Raw genomic sequence first — 23,375 nt, forward strand, 5'->3', positions numbered from 1 at the left:
CCTGAGCAGAATATTTGCATTTCTCAGTATTCATGATTAGAAATTTACAGGAAAATGTTCTGTTTCTGATCAAAATCTTTAAGGCCTCATCTTTAGGAATGTGATTATATTATTTCATGATATGGTTGCTTTTAGACACCACACATAGCTTAGTCACTGTCTACAATTCTATGGGTGTTTCTTAGAAATCTTTGTAACTGGAAACCCATGTTTGAATTTTATGCTCTGATATTAGATGCAGGAGACACTACGTTTATCATTTCTAGTAAGCCGGAAGGAATATATGAGCATTTGAGTCAAAACCATACATGTTGTATTATTCAATCTGTGGTGTGATCACAAAGATTCCACAAACAGGTCAGATAAATGCAGTTTGCTAACTCCTTTCTCAGATTCACTTTGACATTGGGATGAAAATGTTTAAGGAAATAGGGCACAACACCATTATGAAGAAAAGTGATTAGAGCATTTTGATCTTACAGCAACAATTATAAACTGAAGTTTACAAACAAAAGCATACAAAACACATGCATATAAAACTGTGTGTATATTATCACTAGACTAAAGTGAGAATTATCATGTTGCAAATCATAATCAGTTAATAGTGGCATTTGAATAAGGAAGGAATTAGTGTATTCATGGCACTTGAAAAAATTAACACAAATGAAGAAAGTCATGTTTGTGATTATGAACATGATGATATATTCTAAAGAAAAATTACAAATGTAAGATAGGCCTAGGAATTAGGCCGTAGATCTATGAACAGTTCATTGACTGTATTACTCTCCATTTCATTATAACATTAGGAGATCTTTAATATGAATTTTGAGGTTATAAAGAATAAACCATCATGTCTCTTATTTTTAGTTTAAATGGCCAATGCTCAGAGACAACAGTTATTGGGTACAAGCAAGAAGACGGCAGCTACAGGACCCAATGTAAGTACAAGATCTGGGCAAAGTACATTGTAGGTCTTCTGAAGTTAACATAGAAAAGAACACTATTATGTAAAGATGTGAATAATTCTAACAAAAAGTCTCCAAAATTTCCTGTATGCAAACTTATTTCTACTTAATATTTAGTTATATTTTATATAGTGTCTGTTTGTTACTGGACAGGACTGCCACTTTCTAATAGGTCTCAGTGGCCTCAATCGTATTTGCAAATTTCATGCCTCAGGGTATAAAGTACTAATATTACAGACATTATCTGTCATCCTTGTTTCATGGAAAATACAAATTAGCTGTGTTATTTCAGTGTTTCCTTTCCTCATAGTTTCTAGAGATCATAATATTTAGACTTTTGAATGATAAATATCAATTTTGAAAAGCAGTAAGTGGAAAAATCTGTTTAAGAATGTGATATTGACTACTTCAAATTTGTGAGAATTTCTAGAATAATTGCCACACTATTCAACTAAATTATGTACAGTTTGACATTTAGTTTGATATTAAGTGAACTGGGGACAGGCTTCTGGTAATTCTTATTCTTGCTTAATGTTACGTTAAAAAAGTCCAGTAATCAAATGTGACCATATCCTAAAATCTGTTTATTTGCTGTGACCAAATGCATTATTCAATAAATGTAAGTGTAAATATGTCACAAATGCACACACACAAGCACGCACATATGTACACGCACTGAGATAAACAGAAATACACACAGAGAGACTCGCAGACACATGCTGAATGTTTGTAAATTGAAATTGTTCATCATACCCTCTTTTTCTATATTGAATATCACAAGATGATAATGTTCATGCATAATATTAATTAGTATGGACTATTTTTGCACACGTATACAATTACACACCAAATATCACCATGGTATGATACAAAAGTTTTATATTTTTTGGAAATGATAAGTAGAATTTGGGATCTAGTTGAAAAGAGGAGGAATGCCCCACAGAGTGCTCCCACAAGTCTTGACTAAAAAGAATTCAGATAAAAGGGAAAATATCTATACTTAGTATTCATAATCATATTTGAAGGGTTAAACTTATGTGTACAGGAATACCTTTGCACATATAAGTCGTATCATAGTTTAAAAGAGAAGACTTCTAGAGGCAGGGACAATATTAATGTTTAACAAGCAGCTCTTAAACAAAGTGAAATATGAATGACACCGAGTTTTGAAATATATCCTTTATTATTAGAGATGAAGGAGACACTATATTTAAACCCGTGGTTATAACCAAAGATTTCCTCGTATTTAGCAGTAAGAATGTGGATAGAGATGGAATGGAAACACACTTGCTTTTTTCTCTTGGTAAGTATGATAATGAATTCTCTAAAATAGTAATGAAATTATCACTCTGCAAATGATGATTAGGCCAGATTCAACTCCAAGTACTGTATCATTGGATTTACACACTGCTGTCCATTAGCTGAGAATCCAGTTTTTGCTTGTATAGACAAACTCTTATATTGCATTGTAAATTAAGTAGCACAGACTTTGAAAACTGAAAGTGATGGTAGAGGATAATAAAAATATCCATGGTCATGTTTCATTACTGCAATAAAGGATTAAATACAATTTTTTCAATGTTCAGACCATTTAGAATGTTATATGATCACATAGGTAGAAAACTGAAACATAAATTCTAGAGTATATAATCAAGAGAAATGGGAAAGTTACATTGACAAGCATTCATACAGTGTTCTGTTTATGAAAGTGGATAGGATCCAGATGAGTAAATTCTCTAGAAAGAATTCTTGTATTCTGATTCACCATGAAACACTGGAAAGTAATGGCATACCACTATTTAGACTTCATTAAATGTGTTTATGGATCTTGGGGAAAGTAATTATTGACAGTATTGACCAACCAGGGTAGATGAATTTGGAGAATTTGGTATTTTTCATTGTGTATCAGGTAAGAAACTAAGGAATCAATATAAAATATGAAAAATTCTAATGAGCATGTCCCTGCCATTGTCATTCATGCACCGTAGGAAAAGGTCACACATTGATAAATGAACAATATATAAAACTTGAAGAACTTGCTAAACAATAGAAAATTCCTCCAGAAAACATTCGAGAAGTTGTGGCTACAGGTAACCTCAATGATATTTTTGATATATATACTATATATATATATATATATATATAATTATATATATATATAATAGCTACATATCTATATCTCAATTGATATACAATAAGGTCCTTGAGTAGATTATGTCTATTCATATGGTATGTTTCAGTTATTTCTAGCAATAAATATTGCAGGCCTGTTCTTATATTCTCATAACAAATCTATCTCTTCTTATCCATCTCATTCATGTTCTTTTATGGATATTTGTCCTATGACCTACTACTGTCAGTAAGTACAAACAGAAGCCATGCCCATCCATCTTGATATCGGACTGGATTTGTGCAAATTACATAAAACAATTATGTGACAAAGAATTAATGAGCTTAAAATTAGGCAATTTTAAGCAAAAATACTATTTGTCTTTAAAGCTGAAAATCTTACAGTGACAAAATGAAAGATAGAATATTTTTATTTATAATGCAATATGGAGGACTTTCATGTCATTCAGAATTGCTATTAATTTTATATTGCAAAATATTTTATTAAGAAAATGTGTCACATGTTTTGAAAATTTTGCTTTACCTCTTCTGATTGAAGAGCATTTCTTGTCACAAATATGATATAAGCATTTAATTTTCAATGTATTCTTTGAGACATCTCAATCTAATTATTCATGTAGGAGTACACAATGTCATTATTTCTTGTAGAATGCAAAGTATAAGAAATTGTTATTTCTAGGAAAGGAACAGTTTTTGCACAATCACTTCTCTATACAATTTATCACTACATTTAATTTTGTATTCATATATTCTAAATGTTGAAATCTTTCCTGTCAGCTCAAACATGTGTTAATTTTTCTCTTTCCTGTTTGCACAGTTAACAAAAGATTGAGAAATATGCACCATATCCTCTTGACCATGGAATCAGTATTGCCTGTAATCCATCTTTTCTGTATAAATGAATTTTCCCCACTCCTGCGACGTCAAGATACTAGACCTCAATTTTCTGCCTTGCATTTTCTTCCACTTATTATTATCTATGAGCCACACTTCCCTTTTTAATGATTAAATAAATTGATTCAAGATGCAATAAGGACCTGTTGAAATGGAACTCATTTAAAAGCAGACAGATATTCACTAAGATAATTAGAAATATCACTCACTCATGAAACAAATGATTTATGTTTTAACACCAACTTAATATAAAAACTGAAAAAGTTAGGAATAGTGGAGATCCATTGATAAGTACACAACAGAAAAGAATTTTAGGTTGAGCTTCAAATTTACTTTCCTCTTTACATTTTTTGTGGTTAATAGTTCTAACACACTAACAGCTTCTGGATAACCAAGTCTTTGATTCTGCCTCCATGTTCCATATTATTTAAAAGACAGGCAGAAAACTGTTTACAAAAGTTCATCTGAGATTATCAAATGAATCAGGATATTTTCAAATTTTAAACATAAGAGTCATTCATCTTTGAAGAATAGAATAGAATAAATTCATGAAAATGATATTGTATACCTAAGAAGCCCTGCAAATATGACTTCATAGATTTATTGGAATTTGTAAGTGATTCTGTCTGTATGTGTTTCTTTGTGTATTGAGTGAGAGGAGATAGAGAAATACAAAGCTGAACTGCATTCTTTTAGTGTTTTTAAGATGTATTCATGTTTAGTGATGGCTCTCAGTCTTCAATTACTTAGGAATGATACCATTGTAGTGGCAAAACTTATAGGACTACATATTTTATTATCAAAATTTGTTATCTAAGATGCTAAGTGTTTTGATGCCATGGAAGTTCTAAAGAACGGCATTCACAAAAGGAACATCACAATCTTAGAGGCAACAAATATTTAATAATATAACATAAAAGGAATACATGCCCATTTGAAGATAATCACCATTGTGATTAAGGTGGCTTTAGGACAGGGGTACAGGAATTGTTCAACAAACTCTATTATATGAATATAAAATTCATAACATGTAATTAAGTCCACAAAGCAGATGATAAACTCAATAGATCAAGAAAAAGAGGAATGGCACTAATACATGAAGTGAAACAAATTTAAAGCACACAAACATGAATAGACAAATTTAATTAATTCCTATTTTCAGATGAAATGGTATTATACATAGGACATCCCCATATTATACCAGGACACATGACGTACAGGCAACAATTTCAGGAAAATGACAAAAGTCACCTTATAAAAATCAACATCATTTTATATGCAAACAACAAACCAACTGAGAAAGGTATAATCAGAATAACACAAAAGAGAAAATGTCTAAGCATTAATATAACCAAGAAGAAAGTAAACTCTAATCTCAGGGGAAAATTTTAAGAAAAATTCCTACAAAGTGGAAAGACATTAAACCTATACTGGTAGAATTCATATTTGGGAAATGAACACCATATAATAAGCAACTTAATGATACTATGCAATCTAGAAAAATATTAATTATAGAAATAGAAAATCATCCTTAATTTCATGTGCTACCAGCAATATTTCTGGATACTAAGAGCAATTTTGAGCTTAAAGTTAAATGTGGAGCTATTGCCATTTTAGTGTAAAAGATAATTTATAGAGCTAGAGTGGTAAAAGCTTACCTAACTACCCAGGGCTACTGAAGATTTTTTATCAGGTTCCACATGGGGACAAGGAGCAGGTGAGAGAAAGAGTGGCCCAGAACGTGGTGTTGGCTGCAAATTGACTAAGTAGCAATAAGAATTCTTCTTTACATATAAAGAATTCAGTTAGCAGTGATAGATTCATATCATTCCAAAACGTAAATCATAGAAGATTTTTTTGCTGACATGTGTTTCTTAAAGACATGTTTCTTGCACATGTGGGGTCATAAGTTTAGTCATCATTGATAAACAGTGACAGAACCAAGTTAACTTTTGTAAACATTTTCATGCAAGTTTAGTCAACACAGTAATCTTTTCCAATCATTTTCACTAATCAGCCCTATATCCCATTTTTTTAATACTCTAAAGACATATGACATCTTGCTCTCAGGCTGGCAGTTCTTATGTTTAAATGATGCCAAGCAGGAAAAAAAACCCTCCTCAACAGCCAAGGCAGTTTACCCTGTCTCAGGCAGTGTACTGTTAACTCTTAATGGTAAGAGTTTCCAAGAAAATCCTCAGACCAAAGCTTTTGAAATTATTAATTAAATTTTGGCATAATAATATTTTTATCTTTATTGAATTTGTTGATATGGCTATTTCTGTTATTATTTTGCTCCTTGATCTTATGATAGCACAGTGCCTCTGTATGCACTAACTTTTCTAAAAAAGGGAGATTCTGACATCTTCTTTTATCATTCTTCCATACAATTATTTCCCCATCAATATAAGACAGATGTATCTTCAGCTAATCTCACTTTGTTGCTGCATATGCAAAATGTTTTCCTGAGTTTATAGTAGCAAGAGACTTCTAATATGACATGTGGCCAAACCTTCTAGCCAACCAAATATTGTTGACTTTTTGAGATTACATTGTTATGTTTATCTTGTTCCTGAGGTAAGTACAGGGGCAGATATTTTAAGAATATCTCAGAGTGACAGAAATTTACCTCTGTCATCTTTATGTGTCACAACCTCCATTGTTTCAGGAAGACCTTCAAGTAGATAATGATATCTCCCTGAAAGAAGGAGAGGTTGCATGCTCTGGAGTTTCCTTGGGAAGCTGAGAAGCAGTCCTCCTGGGAGAAGTCATAAATTATTCATAACAAATGTATCATCAATCCAATATTACTAAGTTGTACAAATATTAAAAGTCTTTCCTGAAGTTTGCAACATGCAGAGAACAAAGTTCCAAAATTGCATGTCAGTCATCATGCATGATTGAAAGCTTTAGATTTGGGATCCAGACACTAGGTGGTCATATTAGGTTCTGGTGCCACAAATTAGAGCAGAACAATGCTATATTGAAGAGAATTAGAATGTCTCAGTCTCCTTTAGTCATAGCAGACTGAGAAAAAGGGGTAGAGACCATTCTATGAGAAAGGTCTAAGACTTGGCCTAAGGTTGTCATATGGGGACCAATTAGACTGAAGATGATTATTTGATTGGAGGAGGCACCCTCAGTGAGGGAGGTCTTGGGAACCAAAAGTCACAGAAGAAATATCATGAGAATTCCTAGAGAATTCAAGAATGGTTCATGCCTGGATAGAATATAGAAAAATCTCACAGACTCCAGTGTAAGATGGATCGCTTCTTTAAGTTTATTCAGATGTTTAGACAGATGTTTGAAGAACAAGGTCCACAACATTTTCCACCATAATGCAAATAAATTCAGCTCTGTGCTCTACTTGATAATCCTGAGCCCTGGTACATTATGGTAGAGTGGTCAGGATGTCAATTGTGGTGAATGGAATGACGGGTATCTCTAGTTTAGGTGGGGACAAACTGATGACCCCGAATCAGATGACATATAAGAGCTATTGTCAGACAAATCTCATCTGACAGGCATTCAGCATTAAAATACAGCAGTATAGTGGCCCTTGAGTTAAAAGAATACCCTGTTAGAAAATATTAATAAGTATATATCCCACAGATGAACACATAGAATTTGAGACTACAGAGAGACCTGGAGGCACATCAATTGACTTAGCATCTGCTGCCATTAGAGTCTTGGACCTATCTGTATCCACTAAGATGGAGCCTTGGACCAACAAGAGAGGGAGAGACCCCACATGCACACACTGGAAGAAGGGATGGAAAGATGACAGTGTAAGATCACTTTCAGACACAAAAGACTAGCATAACACTAACAGAGGCTAGAGATTCTACACCAGCAAGACCTGAACATCCCAACCTAGATAAAGCAGAATAGAAGGGCCTTAAAACAACTTAATAAAGAAGGTAAAGGCACTCAAAGAGGAAATGAGAAAAATCCCTAAAAGAAAGGGAAGAAAAATATTTAAGAAATCAAGGAAAATATGAAACAAAATATAAGAAATCAATTAAAGGAAGCAAGTAAAGCAAATAAATAAAGAGATTAGGGAAAATTCAACCATTTGAAAAGATGAAAAGAGAAAAAGACACAATGCAGAAAACACAAACTGAGGAATGCCAGAAATAAAAAAAATCTGGGTAAATGAACAGGAACTACAGATGCAAGCATAATAAACAAAATAAAAGGGAAGGAAGAGAGATCCTGGGTTTTGAAGATAAACTAGAGGAAGTAGTTCATCAACCAAAGAAAATCCTATGTCCAAAAAATCAATCAAGGTGAAGTCTCTATTCTGAACCCCTATGTACAAAATACAGAGGCATCCACATTTGTAAAAGAAGCATTACTAAAACTCAAATCACATAAAACCTCAAACACTTATAGTGGGAGACTTGAACAACCCACTATCACCACTGGACAGGACTACAAGACAGAAAATTGCTGGTGTAGATTCCCAAGACTCTGGTGGTGTCATAATAGTCTTTCTATGGTTGAACGTGTGCTTATACTGTCATCTTCCCATCAATTATTCCAGCAGTTACAGATGGTTTCTCTCCCTCTCTTGGAGGTTATAGGTCTAAAGCTCTATCTTGGTGGGTGCAGTTTGGTCCAAGGATCCAATAGTGGCAAATACTAGATGGCGCTCTGTGTGACTCCTTGGTTAGATATGACTGGGGGTTGCAGAACAGGTGACTTAGACAGGGAAAGTTGGGTAGGAAAAGGCCAGACACTTACCTCTTCCAGTTGGTGCAAGTCCAAGATATGAATGGTGGCAGATGTTGGATGGCTCATTCTGCCTCCAACCAGGCTTTACAAAACTAACTTTTCACACCAGAAATATGTGGCATCAACTTCGAGTATAGACCACAATAATCCAGACCATTGGAGATCCCAGGTAGGAGTGATTATAGAGAGGTCAGAAACATCAAGGGACTCTACATGTGACTCTATGGAGAATGTATGAAGGGGACACAGAGAAGTTCCTCCCTTGTATATTATCTCATTAGAATCCTTGCTTGTTAAAATTTGATTTACTCCCAAATCTGCCCACCAAAGGAACTGGGCGGCTGTGTTTTTGCTTTCTCTTTTGAAACTATTTTGGATTTTGTCACACCTGCCCTGGAATCTGCACTCTTCACTTTGGTCCATAGTTTTTTAACCACCATAGGTTTCAGTGACAGAAAACTCCCCTCAATACATGCTGGTGTTTAAGCATATACAATGGAGAGTAAAATATCTTTTGGGAGAGTAATATATCTAATGGTAATACTGTATTACAGCTTCATGTGACTTCTTGGACCCATTATAGGGGTTCAAAGAATTTCACAGTGTTTGTACAGTGACATATGCCTTGGTAAACAGGCAGACTAGGTAAAAGCGAATATAGATAACAAAACTGATATCCGTGCTTGCATATATTCCAATGTAAAAGCACCAACAGTGATACTTTTCTCTAGATTCCTAGTAGATTTGGTTGGGGAATACATTTCATAACTCAAGAACAAGGTCCCATTTCCTATGCCATGAGCCTACAGAGGCAACTTGATCCATTTTGAAATTTTTGGTGAGATCTCTAGAAAGACTACCCCCTCTGTGGAAGGAGACATTATATATTCTTTCTATATAAACCTCAGTGTATGAAACCACTAGTGTTAACAATGTCCTTGATTCATGTGGACAAGCTTGAAGGTCTCCACAGGACAGTTTTTCATTTCAAATGTCTGAAAAGATTACTTCTCTCTACATTTTGAGTCTTACCTGTTCTCACCAAAAAAAAGGAATCTGTCCAGAGAATGGTAGTTTTACTTTTTGATTATTGGAATATAACTTGTATTAATATCAAATTCTTCTTATTATTTGTTGGTATGTAGTTTGTCCAAGTGATCACATTGTTTGTTCTTTGAACTTGATAGCTCTAATACTAGATATGGCATCCTACATTATAATATGCAAGAATGATTTTGGGATGTCTTATGAAATTTTTGATGGGTTGATGGATTTCTCCCTCCTTGCCATTTCTTCATATTTATTCAGTCAAATATTATCTTAAAGTATTAGCTGCCCATGTGCTACTAATTATTCTACCTGTGGTCAGAGAGTGTGGGGGACCAAAATAGTTATGTTATAGAATGTCTTGAGGTCCAGCCTCCAGGTTCACTAAACAGGAGCATCCCGGAGCTCCAGCCCACTACTGTATTAGTAATTTTGAGCAAGTCTGCTATTGTTCACCATAGCCTCAGTGTAAGAATGTCTCCTAGTTTGCATGTCTACAGAACAAAGCATTTGAATAGGCCTGCACTTGGGCGGAGGGGCTAGGTGCGTAAGAAACAAGTGAGGAGAGAAAGTGAGGGCCAGCTAGCAGAGAGGAGTCAACAGAAGTACAGAAATGGCCCCCTCGCAGCCATAGAAGCATGCTTAAGAAACAGCCAAGAACATTCTAAATGAACAAGAGACTCTAGTTTTACTGCATGGAACTGAGAGCTCTCTAAGGATGACAAGATGCCTGTGTTTGCTTTTTATCACCACTGGGTTGCTAAGAGGTTCCAAGCCCATGATCCCTCACTCAGGCAGAACCTCATAGCTGCAGTGCCTTAGGGCTGAGATGGCCAGGTCCACAACAAAATGGCACCCGAACGTGGGGCCTGAGAATGGTGCAAGAAGCCATGGACACCACAAAGAAAGGGACACCAAGGAAGCAATGGCAAGTCAGAGGCATGGATACTTCGAAGAGATAGTCATCAGGGTCAAACCAGTCAGAGAAGAAGCACGCACAGAAAAAAGAAGAAAGAAGTAGTCAAATGTGGTGAGTGAACAGCATTAAGTAAGGAATAAAACTCTATATAATTGTAAAAATAGGAAACAGGTATTTGTAATACAAAATAGGAAGATGTCAGCTAGCAGCTGACAAAAAAAGATAAAGTTAAAGATAAAGTATTTAACCCGTAAAGAAATAGAATGTGCACAAATAGGAAAACATTAGCCGGAAGCTGACAAAAATAGGAAAAGTGGGTAATTTAACCCTTAAATAAGAGAAGGTGAACAAAGTAGATGTGAGACTGAAATGTCAGTCAGATGATAAAATGGTAAAATGTAGTGTGTTAAACTCCGGAATGAAAAATGCAGTTAATTGCAAATATGAAACAGGAATATTAGCCAGATGGTAAAGAGAAGTAAGATAGACTTGAAAGTAAAATGTATATAGTTAGAGAAATCAGGCAGGTAATTGTTAGTCAGATGATTGTATTTTTATTTACTTGGGTACAGTTTTATAGCCAGGAGAGCTAAAACAAAGTGAAAGCAAGTACAGGATATTTTAGAGTTTTAAGAGTTTTAAAAGGACCATTCCTGCTTGCAAAAGCCACCACTGCTGTGATGCAGCACTTTGAGTTGTGCAGGGATTTGCGAAGACAAAGGTTTGGCCTTTCATTCACCAACGCCCTCAGGAGATATTAAGAATGTAATGGAGATCAAAAGACTCTTCACCTACTAAGGAGCAGCTGGATGGTAAAGAAAATACAGGACAAGTGATTGGGATGAGCAGGAAGAGAGAGTTAATAAGTACTAAGATGCAGAAGTCTTCACCTCCTTCCTCCATTTTAACTGGAAATACAGAGAGGCAAATACTCAATGGTAAAATTCAGCAGGAGCTAAGAGACTTGAAAGTTTTAGCAAGATCTCTTACAGGAGATAAGGAATTTACAGGTTTCCTCGGATCAGGGAAAGAGAGAATCTCAGAGGAATACAAATAATGTGCATGCACCAATACCATTCAAACAGCTCAAGGAACTAAAATTGGCTTATGTCCAGTATGGACCAATGGTAATTTTTACCCAGAGTCTAATAGGGAATATTGCTGTACAAGCCTCACCCCTAGGAAATTGAAAGTGGATAACCAAGGCCTGCAGGTAAGGAGGAGGAGATTTGTTATAGAGAGCAGGCAAGGAACTAGGGAGTTAGTTCAGACTTGGTTTCTAAGCCTGGGTATAAATTATACAAAAAAAGTTAGAGACACAGATGTTAGAACTTTGATTGTGAAACAGCTGGCTTAAGAGAATGCTGGTTCTGCATGCCAGGCCAAGCTAAGGCCTCACAGGAGGAGAACAGATGTAGGCAAGTTCATTAAGAATTTTTCAGGTATGGAATTAGCTTAAACTCAGGGATTAGTCATGGTGGCTGCCTTATAGGAACTTCATTTAATAATATGTTATTCCCACAGAAAAGGAAGGCAAAGGTAGAAAGAAATGCACAGAGCCTTCTAGAGGTTGCTTTGACATGCTCAGGAAGGGCACCATGTCAGACAGAGTCCCAACAAAAGAGAAAATAGGGTATCAGGCTTGTGCCTAAAATACAGCCACAGATTTTCCAGCAGCTCAGAGGGCAAAAGTCAAGCTAAGGCCAAGGTCAATTCTGGCAGCAGCTGCAGTCTCCCAGCCCTCATCCAGTGGCTCGATGCCACCTTGTGTTGGCGTCTGCGGCAGGCTGGACAAAATGGCTGAAAGGGTGGAAGACATCCTGAGGCTCTTTGGGTTAACTTATTGCCTTGGGAACTGCCTTCATGGCTGATGCCTAGTCAAATGTATATAATGCTATTGATAAAGCCAGACAGAAACTGTTTTGAGACTTATAGAGAAGAAAGGACAACATATCAACGTATTTAAGCTTAGATCTGTTCAAATTTTGGATTCTCATATTTCAAGGATTGACTATACCTACTGTGCTAGGAGAAATTTCAATTAGGGATTTTTTTTCTAAAAACTCATCATAACCTACACAAAAGGAGAAATTCGAGATGTATGCGAGATATGAATGAACGGTGTGGCCACACCTGGATGTGTGACATGATTGTGAATTTATGAATGCAGATGAAGGAAAATGCCTAAATTGCCTTGGATAATATTACAGAGATATTTATATTGCCTCTAATATATTTTTTAAAATACTATCATAATCACTTTAATATAGTCAAAAATATTTGGCAGAGGAGAGGATTCAGATCTTCCTAAATTTTTATGGTTAAAAAAAGGAAAATTTAGAAAGTAAAAGTTATTATATGATTTTAAAAAGGGTTTGTAAAAAGAAGCCTCAGGAGAGAGCCAACCTGTTAGATTCACAGCTTGAATGTGTCTTTGTAATACAAATTAGACCAGATCAGCTAAGATGCAAATGAGGTCTTATCAGCTTGTCAGCTTTGAAGGTTAGATTAGAAATGGATACTCAGAAACTTTAAATAAATCTCAAAAATTGTTTGGGATATATGTTGTATTCTAAAGGAATTAAGACTTAATAGATAACTATTAGAAAGGATAGTTTACAATTTTTGTTTTAAGTTGTTAAAAATATTCAATGGTTGAATACCTTTTGGGGTAGCATCTAATGATGATTTAAATCCTTCAAATAAGTTTCCACATGGAGGTAGTGATCCCAATTTATCCAGACACCTAACTAAGAAGGTAGACAAGTTCTATTATTAGAGGAGGCAATGCAGCATCCTCAGATATATGGACTATGCAAAACCATGGGAAGCTTATGTGCTCCCCACAAAGCATAGTCCAACTTCTGTTCTATAGCAGAAGGAACCATTATGGTGGTTACACCTCCCTGTCTCACCAGCCTAAGTATTAAACCCTTATTTTAAAACAGTAGGCTGCATGGCACAGAAATGCCATATGAAGTTGAGGATGTATTTTAGGAGAGAACCAAGTATGATACATGTCCTTACACCAAGCAACAGTTTAATTGGTTGTTTCAGAACAATGATTCATGGACGATTGCCTTTGCTCAGTTTTCAGGAAGCTGATTGATAACCAGTTTCTAGCTCATGGACTGTTGCAATTTATGCAAATTCATCCTTTTATATTTCCAAAAATTGTAAAAAAAAAGAAACAGTATTATAAAAATGCTATCTTAGTTTTACTTATGGGTCTAATGAGAGAATCACTTACATATGTTATTGATAAAAAGAAATAGATGGAACAGACAGCTCTGGCTTCAGCTCAAATAGTCAAATTGCAAGCTGTTGCAATGGTCTTTCACATGCTGGTAAATAATTCATCTAATTTGTATACTGACAATCATGTCTTTAAGGCTCTTGAGGTAATAGAAACAGTTCCATACATAGTCAAATTAAAATATTATTTGAGCAAATTCAAAATGTTATTCACCTGGGAGCATTGCCAGGGTTTATGGGTCACACTGGAAATCTATTAAATAGGGTCTTTCCCTGATTACTAGCCAAATGAAATGAGTCAACAGATTAACAAAATTGTTTGATTTGCCTTAAATAGAGAAAGCTCTACAGTCTTGTAACTTTCTTCATCAAAATAGCAAAAGTCTAAGAAAACATTTCGGCCTAACCAGAGAGACTGCTTGCCAATCATCAAACAATGAGGAATATGTCCACAACCTGGCTATGGCTAATTTAGGGCTAAATCCTTGAGGTCAACTCCCTAACCATCTATGACAAATGCATGTTACTCATTAGAGAGTTTGACAAGTTATAAATACATACACGTGGCGATTGACTTGTATTCAGATTTCTTGATGTTATAAGTCACTATTTTTAAGTTGTTTTTGCTTACATGGGACTTCCAGAAATTATAAAGGCAGACAATAGATATGGATATTATGATGAGGCATTTCCGTTATTTTATACTTATTGGGAAACTGATCAAAAGACAGATATTCCTTGTAATCTTCCAGAACAAGGATTTTAGAACAGGCCCATAATGTCCTTAAAAACACAGCTTCTAAGATAAAAAGGGAGGAGCTGCAACCACATTCTACCTGATGCATTAAACCACACACTGTTTATTTTAATTTTTTAAAAATGGATGCCAAGATCAATCTGCTACAGACAGATTCTGGCATGACGGAACTCGAGGGAATTTGGCTCAGGTCAAATGGAGAGATGAACAGAAGAGACCAGACCCTGTAATTATTTGGAGTCGATGGCATGTCTGTGTTTTCCTGAAGGTGGAGAATGAGGCATGCTAGCTGCTGGAGCAATGGCTGAGATACATGGAGCAGAGAGGAATTGGACCTGAGGCCTTGGGAGACTGTCTGAACCAGCTGGAGTGAAACACTGAACTTTGAGGACATCTGACCTACAGCCAGAGGAAGAAAGGAGACACACGCAGTTCCTGTTTTGAGATGCCTTCCAGAGTCCCAGCTTCCCTACAGATGGACTACATCCACCTATCTGTATCCGTGAATGCTCATCCAGGATCAGACTAAGAACTGGACAACAAATAACTTGCCTTCTTGCCACATCTAGATGGACAAAACTGTTTTGCCAGTTTTCCCATGGGAAAAAGGACCCATTTAGGACAGTCAGATACTGGCATAAACCAGAGTGATAGAAGATCCTTCACAATGCTTAAACAAGACATGGACAAAAGACATTTATTTAACATTCAAAGACTGATATTACAAACCTGATGTCAGAACTTCAGGCTTTGGGCAAGAAATAGACAGTTTCAAGGGACATTGAGTCCCAGGCAGGGAATACAGGAAAAAGGTTTAGAATTGTGAAATTGTTCATATCCCACACATTATGAGAATATCATATTGTCTTTTGATTGTATTGTAACTCACATTAATGTATGTTTATGATGAAATTGTTAATGTCTGTAACCTTTCTATATGTATTATGCAAATGTTATTAGAAACTAGATGTCAGAGTACATTCTAACAGGAATGTAACATGTAATTTATAAGCCTTAGGATAGATGTATGTTTTAAGGAGCAAACTTTACTAAGATCTGTATCAGAGCAATAGAGGCATTCCCATGCAGATTTTAAAAGACCATGTTAACCTTTATATGTCTCTATCCCGCAGGAGAACATTTGCAGCCGTGAAAGCTCAGGTGCTACTTCCTGGAGGATTCTTTATGATTCAGGAATGCTTAGAGCTGGACCATGACCCATCACCCACTAACCTTATTTGTTTTACAGAGACTGGTTCCAGCCAGAAACTGGTATGATTTTCCTTGCCTTCAGGGAAACATAAGACAGAACACGCATGACAAATGCATGATACCATGATGGACATCCCTGGTAGGTTAAAGGGAACCTCCTAAGACAGGCACAGTCATCTGTCCTGATGCAGAAGCACATGTTTCTTTTTATTAATTTAAGATAGATGTATTGTGGGGGGACCAAAATAGTTCTGATATAGAATGTCTTGAGGTCTAGCCTCTGATTTCACTAAACAGGAGCACCCGGGAGCTACAGCCCACTACTGTATTAGTAATTTTGAGCAAGTCTGCTATTGTTCACCATAGCCTCAGTGTCAGAATGTCTCCTAGTTTGCATGTCTACAGAACAAAGCATTTGAATAGGCCTGCACCTGGACAGAGGGGCTAGGTGTGTAAGTAACAAGTGAGGAGAGAAAGTGAGGGCCAGCTAGCAGAGAGGAGTCAGCAGAAGTACAGAAATGGCCCCCTCGCAGCCATAGAAGCATGCTTAAAAAACAGCCAAGAACATTCTAAATAAACAAGAGACTCTAGTTTTACTGCATGGAACTGAGAGCTCTCTAAGGATGACAAGATGCCTGTGTTTGCTCTTTATCACCACTGGGTTGCTAAGAGGTTCCAAGCCCATGCTCCCCCACTCAGGTAGAACCTAATGGCTGTGGTGGCTTAGGGCTGAGACAACCCGGGCCACAACAAAAGAGTATTTGAAAAGCATAGACTCTGTAATATGGAAAATCTTGGATTTCAGACTTTCTAATTTTGACCTGACAAATCTTGCAAGGATTTTATTCATATTTCAGCGAAATTCCATCAAAGTTTAAATGATTCAGTTATTTAATGTTATATGTTTGTTAGCTAGATAAGCCAAAAAGTAAATGGAAACTTGTGAAATGAAACTCTTTCTTTGCTTCCTGGATACCTTTTCTGCTTTTGTTCTGGCTAAGAGAATACTCTGCATTATTCTTCTTAATTTTATATTTCCACTAGAATAACTAGTTGTCTATATTCAAACAAAACTGCAAGGTTCACACCATTTTCTATTCAAAATGACAGTAATATTCATTTGAAATAATATAATGTTACAAGAAGTGGTCTGTAAACAAAGTCTTCAGATTTTTGAAAAGGACACTTCACAGTAGAAAAATAAAGAAAAGGATGGAAAAAAGAAGGAAAGAAGGGAGGAGTAACTAAATACAAGAAGAAAGGAAATATAAAATGAAAATCAAAATTAATATGGGGAGGGAATAACATTAAAAATAAAGGATATAAAGTGATTAGGAAATGACTTGAAAGAAAGAAAAAGCAAATAGTGTTTAAATAAATGAAATTAGAACCAAAACCTGAAAAGGTAATATTTAAGATTTCAGAAGTGTATATTCTAATTAATATAATTTTATTGTATAGCAATAACTAATTGTAAAGGGGCCATGAATGTGCTAATGAAAAGACATAAGTGATTCAGTTAAAATACATAATGCAGTTTTATTATACTATAATATAATCTAAAAATATGTATATCACATAACAATTTGTCTTATTCCAATAAGAAGTCCATTTTTTCCATGCTCAGCAAAACAAAGTTTCTTCTAGAGAATTCTGTAGGGTTGAAGCCTCCTGGGTTTACCTTCATGCACTTTGTCACAGATAGTGTTGGATATTTTAATTTTTGTTTGAGTTTTCACAATTTTAAAATTATTTAAAACTGAAAAGGACACAACATAAATGGGATATTTTGGTGTCCCGATATCAAGGGGAAATAACAATCATATCATAATCTAAACTGTGAAAAAGAAAAATAAACACTAAGAGGATCAAAATTATCCCCCCCCAAATTTAAGGGAAGTCAAAGAATAGCCAGGTTATGTTGTGTGCCCTGGGTATGTGGAATGGATTGATTTAAATTGCCAATGAATAGGTACTGAGGCCAGGAACTCTATAAAAATTGAATCCCTCTTTAGAATTTTGATTTCCTTTTTCCACCAAGTATGATGTAAGAAACTCCAGGAAAATTCCCAACTTACACAGACACTATGTATAGACACCTGGAGTAATAAATTTTGTTTCCTGCTAAAGATGGCCACCATTGCAAGTGTGAGATTGTGACTTCTAATGTTTCTCTTTCAAGAATTCTAGATGCCTGTATCCCTTTGGAAAGTACTCACTCCATCAGGGCCTCAAACTTTAAATATCCTTGAATTTCAATAGAAGAAAGAAACTTTACCACGTGTGTACAATGTATATGCTACTAAATCCAAGTGATGACATGAAAACCAAGCAAGTAAACTAATAAACAAATAATAAATAAGCAAAAAACCACAGCTATAATCAATAAGACAATTCTATTTCAGGGTAGATTTTCAAATGGAAAGGCAATTTATTTTAATAACTTAGGTTTACTAAATTGCTTCTTGCTGAGAACTCCAAATCCCTTCTCCATACATGCCAACCACAAGAATAACATGAGTCACCTCACATCCTTAGCCAATTTTGATCGTAATTGATTCTTCAAGCTTGACCAAATGGCATGATGTTGGATATGGATATTGTAGAAGACACTGTTTCCAGAAGGCCAGATTCCTTCCACTACACTCAAAGGCACATCCTCAATTTTCAGAAACCACGTTACCATATTATTAGTTGAAAGAGACTCTAGAAGTCTCAGAATGAAAATTGTCAACACTGGGCCCTGAGGCAGAACTTAAGACTGCTAGTGTGTAACAACAGAATCTAGACAAGAACAGTGTGTCAGGAGTCTCATCTATCTTCAGAAACTTATTTAAAAGGTGAGGGCCTCATAATGGATTCAGGTGGTTCTGACCAAGTTTATATAGACTTTTGTAATCTTCAGATAGATTAAGTAGGATAGGTAAATCATTAGAGAAAAGCAACTTCCATATGAATCTTAATGCAGCATAATGAGTAGTTGAATCCGGGTGGTGGTAGCACATGTCTTTATTCCCAGCACTCAGGAGGTAGAGGCAGGTGCATTTATGTGTGTTTGAGCCCAGTCTGGTCTACAAGAGCTAGTTCTAGGACATATGCCAAAGCCACAGAGAAGCCCTGTCTCAAAAAATAAAATAAAATAAAATAATGCAAAAAAAGCTTGAAATCTTACAAAATAGAAACAATGGAAAACTCAACTGTTGATGGATATTTCTGAGGCTTTATATATTACTCCAAATTTACTTCTTAAGAAAGAGGATATCCACATTTGAAAGCCTTTGAATTACTTTTTCTAAGACTGTAATTAGTGACTTTATGTGCTGTTGACTGAGTAATTTTGTCAGATAACTCAATGCATGCTGATATCTAACTGTGTACAATGGATATTGCTCTGGGGAGAGTTAAATATCCAACAATAACACTCTATTTCATCTTCATGTGGCTTCTTGGACCCATGACATGGTTTTAAAAAATTTCTACAATGTGTGGACAGTGACATATGCCTTGACAAACAGGCAGAAACTGGTAACAATGAATATAGGATACAGATTTGACTTATATGCTCACATATATTCCATTGTAAAAGGTCCAAGAATTGATTCTTTTCTCTAGATTACTAGTAGATTTGTTTGGGGAATATATTTTATAACTCAAGCAGTTTCCCTTCACTAACAGAGGCAACTTGGTTAATTTTGAGATCTTTGTTGAGATACCTGGAAAAATACCACACTCTCTGTGACATGAGAATTTATACATTCTCTCTTTATACACCTCAATCTGTGAAGATACTATTGTTGACAATGTCCCTGATTCATGTAGACAAGCTTGGAGGTCTCAACAGGAGAATTTTCTTATTTTAAGTCAACTGTCTGGAATGATTACTTGTCTTACATGTTCTCACTAAAAATATATGTAACTATCCAAAGAATGGGAGTTTTATCTTTTCTGATATTTGGACTATAACCTCTGTGAAACTCAAATTCTTGTAAATTTGTCTTTGTATGTGGCTTCTACAAGTGTTCATCTTGTTCATTCTTTGAACGTGGATAGCTCTAATACTAGATATGGCATCCTACATTACAATATACAAGCATGACATTGAGATGTCTTCAAATTGTTTGAGGTGTAGATGAATTTCTACTTCCTTGACTTATCCTTCAATATGTTCATTCAAAGACTATCTGAAAGTATTAGGTGTCCGTGTGGCACCCATTATTCCACCTGTGATGAGTGAGTATTTTAAAAGCTTTGCCTCTGTATTATGTAAATTCATAGATGCCAGACTTCCTAAATTTTGACCCCAACAAATCTTGTAGGGATGCTATGCACGTTTTAGAGAAATACCATCAAAGTTTAAATGATTCAATTAATTTGTCATATATGTACGCTAGTTAGATAAGTCACAAGTCAATCTAAACTTGTCAAAAGGAACTCTTCATATTTCACAGGTTTAAACAACCTTCCATTACATCATTTAAATCGTTCCTGCTAATGTTCTCCCTAAGAAAATACACTGCCTAATGCTCATTTATGTGTGGTAGCTGGGTTTATCAGTATTAACTATTAGCACTGCACCCTGTATGAAGGGTATAGCCAATTCTCCAGTATCCACTCTGTGGAATGGGTCCAGCATTATGAAGTGTGATTGCAGCTCTCTTATAGGGGCTCTTCAATGTCTGATTCATCTGGGTCAAGTATTCCTGTGTCAGTTCACCTCTCCATTCAGTGGGGGCAGCTCTCCAAGTCTAGTGAGGGATGGGGCCCATGGACGTCAACACATAGTTCAATGGACATCAACACAAAGCCTGGCTTACTGATGATCTCTCCATCAGTCGCAGATTGGTCATGGATCTTACTATGGTTCTGGGTGACATTGCAGGCCTTTCAGAGCAGCACAGACACAGTACCACTGTCATCCCTGGGTTCCAACATGATTCCAGGTGGTGCTGCAAACTGCAGACTATTGACATGAATAGTAACAGAAGCCTGTATACCAACACAGATGATAGCTGTGTTGAAATAATTGCATTTATGGTTGCAATATATTTCATCATGGGTTTATCAACATGAATCTTATATTTTTCCTTTTGGTTTTTTTGAGACAGAGTTTATCTGTATAGCATTGTAGCCTATCCTTTCACTCGCTCTGTAGACCAGGCTGGCCTCGAAGTCATGGAGATCCACCTACCTCTGCCTCCCGAGTGCTGGCATTAAAGGAGTGTGCCACCAACACGAATCCTATTTTTACATAGCAAATCAAATGAATTTATTCTATTAGTGCTAACAAATCAGCCTTCATTTGTAATATATTTTGATGTGAATTCTTTCTAAATTAACAGTAACATTTTTAGTTCATTTGAACTGGGCAATCACAATTTTCTTTTTAATTATGCAGTATCAGCCAATATGGCATATGCCCCAGGCTGACAGAAATTTTATTTGAACTGAAATTTGAATGAGAATCAGTGAGATTGTACAGTGTGTAAAGTCTTTGGATTCTTAAGCCTGACTGTGAGTTTTTGATTCTTGGAAGCAAAGTGGGATGGAATAGAAAGAGAACACACCCAGATTTTATAAACATGAACTACATTCAAACCCCCAGGTATGTGTAAAGACACAGACCACACAACTAAATGCACACAACTTATACACACATACTTACATAAAAAGTATTCTTCCCATATTAAAATGTATTTAATACTAACTGAATTGTGCAATACGTAAATTTATTTTTAAACGTTTATGAAAGTAAAATAAATTTTTATTAACTGAATCACAGAGAAAGACAACTGTACCGAACAGAGAAAGTGAGAATTTTGAGAGAAAATACTGAGGTCAGAATCTCAACTACAAGAGAAAGGTTATTATAGTATTGGTAAAGAAAGATGGGTCCAACTTCATACATCTGATTTTGATGGCCAAGGACAAATTTGTAGCAAGAAGTCTCAGTGTTATGGTTTATGTCATCTGTAACATAATTGAAAATGAATCAAATGAAAATGAAGACAGTGTGCTTTTTAGAATATACAGGAATGCCTAATTGACTGGGGAAGCCCAGAATGATGGTATTCTTAAGCAGAAATCTCCTCATATGGACTCCATCTAAAGATGAGCAAGTAGAATTCATATTTGCATACTTATAAGGATTTTAGTTATTAGGAACCTTATATTTTCAAGTAACTTAGGTTCTACTTATTTCATGTTAGCAATAATATAAAATGTATATATATTTATATATATATATATATATATATATATATATATATAGTAAATAAGTCAATTCCCCTTTAGATTATAAAATTTATTCCCAATTTATTGTTCAATATTTGAAACATAATTATAATATTATTAATAATTAATGGTCGTTTGCCTTGCTAGATTTATTCATGATGCCTGGAAAAGACATGATTAAATTACGTAATCTAAGCCAATTTCATTTTTTTCTATTAGAAAAACACATATAAAAATTGAATATAACATACAAACATGCAAATAGGACATTCTTTAAAAATGTCAAGCATTATTTATGGTTTCATGTTTGAAAGGTTTTTTTGAATTATTTTAAATGATTTCATACAATACCTTTATCATATTTCTCCCAGCGATATATTTTATTAAATAATTGATTTTATCAAAAAGTACTTGAATTTTAATAGCCAAGGAGAATTATGAACATTCAAGTCACCAAATCTTTATCTTCATTGTGGACAAGTGTCTGTGAAATATACAATATAGAAAGTAAAATGTAAGTAATTTACCCAACAGTTTAAAGTTTTTAAAAACTGGAAATATAAATTGAAATTTTTCATGATTTTCTTTTATTTCTGATCAATATTTTTCCAGTAGCAAAGAACAGTTGATTACACACATATATATTAATATTATTTCACATATTCTAACCTCAATTATTTTGATTAGCAAACATCCAGTGAACATTAACTTTAGATTGAATTTCTTATATTTTATTAAATTCTCACAAGTGTATTCTCAATTCTTAATTGATTTACAATTTTTGAGGATAGCTTGTATATTTTGAATTGGAATTCCCCACTGGATGTTCAGTTGGACATATAAATCCCATAATTATTTCCTGAGACTGGTTTCTTTTGCTCCATTTCATATAAGAAGCCAAAAGAGATGACAATTAGATATCACACAATTTCTGAAACTTGGGTTACTCAAATTTTGTTGTTTAGAGTTGTGTATATTTATTGAATTTTAAATTTAGTTTCTTGATAATTTAGTTCTGTGTATTTGGATCACATTCATAATCTTAAAAACTTCTCTGACACCCAACACTTCTCTTCTATTCAATAAAGAAAAACACACACACTTTTCATATATTTTCACCCATCAATTATGATTTGTGCTGCCCACAAATTGATGGATGCCTGCCCTTACGGTTCAAGATGTCAGCAAACAGGGAGCTCCTTAATTATTTACTATTAGAGTGTTGTAT

At 35.1% G+C, this 23,375-nt stretch overlaps 1 protein-coding gene across 1 annotated transcript in view; it reads left to right on the forward strand.

Moving 5' to 3' along the window:
* The window catches only part of LOC113838797 (aphrodisin-like), a 31,834-nt gene that overhangs the window by 505 nt on the left and 7,954 nt on the right, over nucleotides 1–23,375 (forward strand). Inside the window, 2 exon segments of the mRNA XM_035453762.1 lie at nucleotides 868–938; nucleotides 2,158–2,268. Coding sequence (XP_035309653.1) covers nucleotides 868–938; nucleotides 2,158–2,268 — 182 coding nt within the window.

This window comes from Cricetulus griseus, unplaced genomic scaffold (genome assembly GCF_003668045.3).
Source record: "Cricetulus griseus strain 17A/GY unplaced genomic scaffold, alternate assembly CriGri-PICRH-1.0 unplaced_scaffold_2, whole genome shotgun sequence".
Lineage (NCBI taxonomy): Eukaryota > Metazoa > Chordata > Mammalia > Rodentia > Cricetidae > Cricetulus > Cricetulus griseus.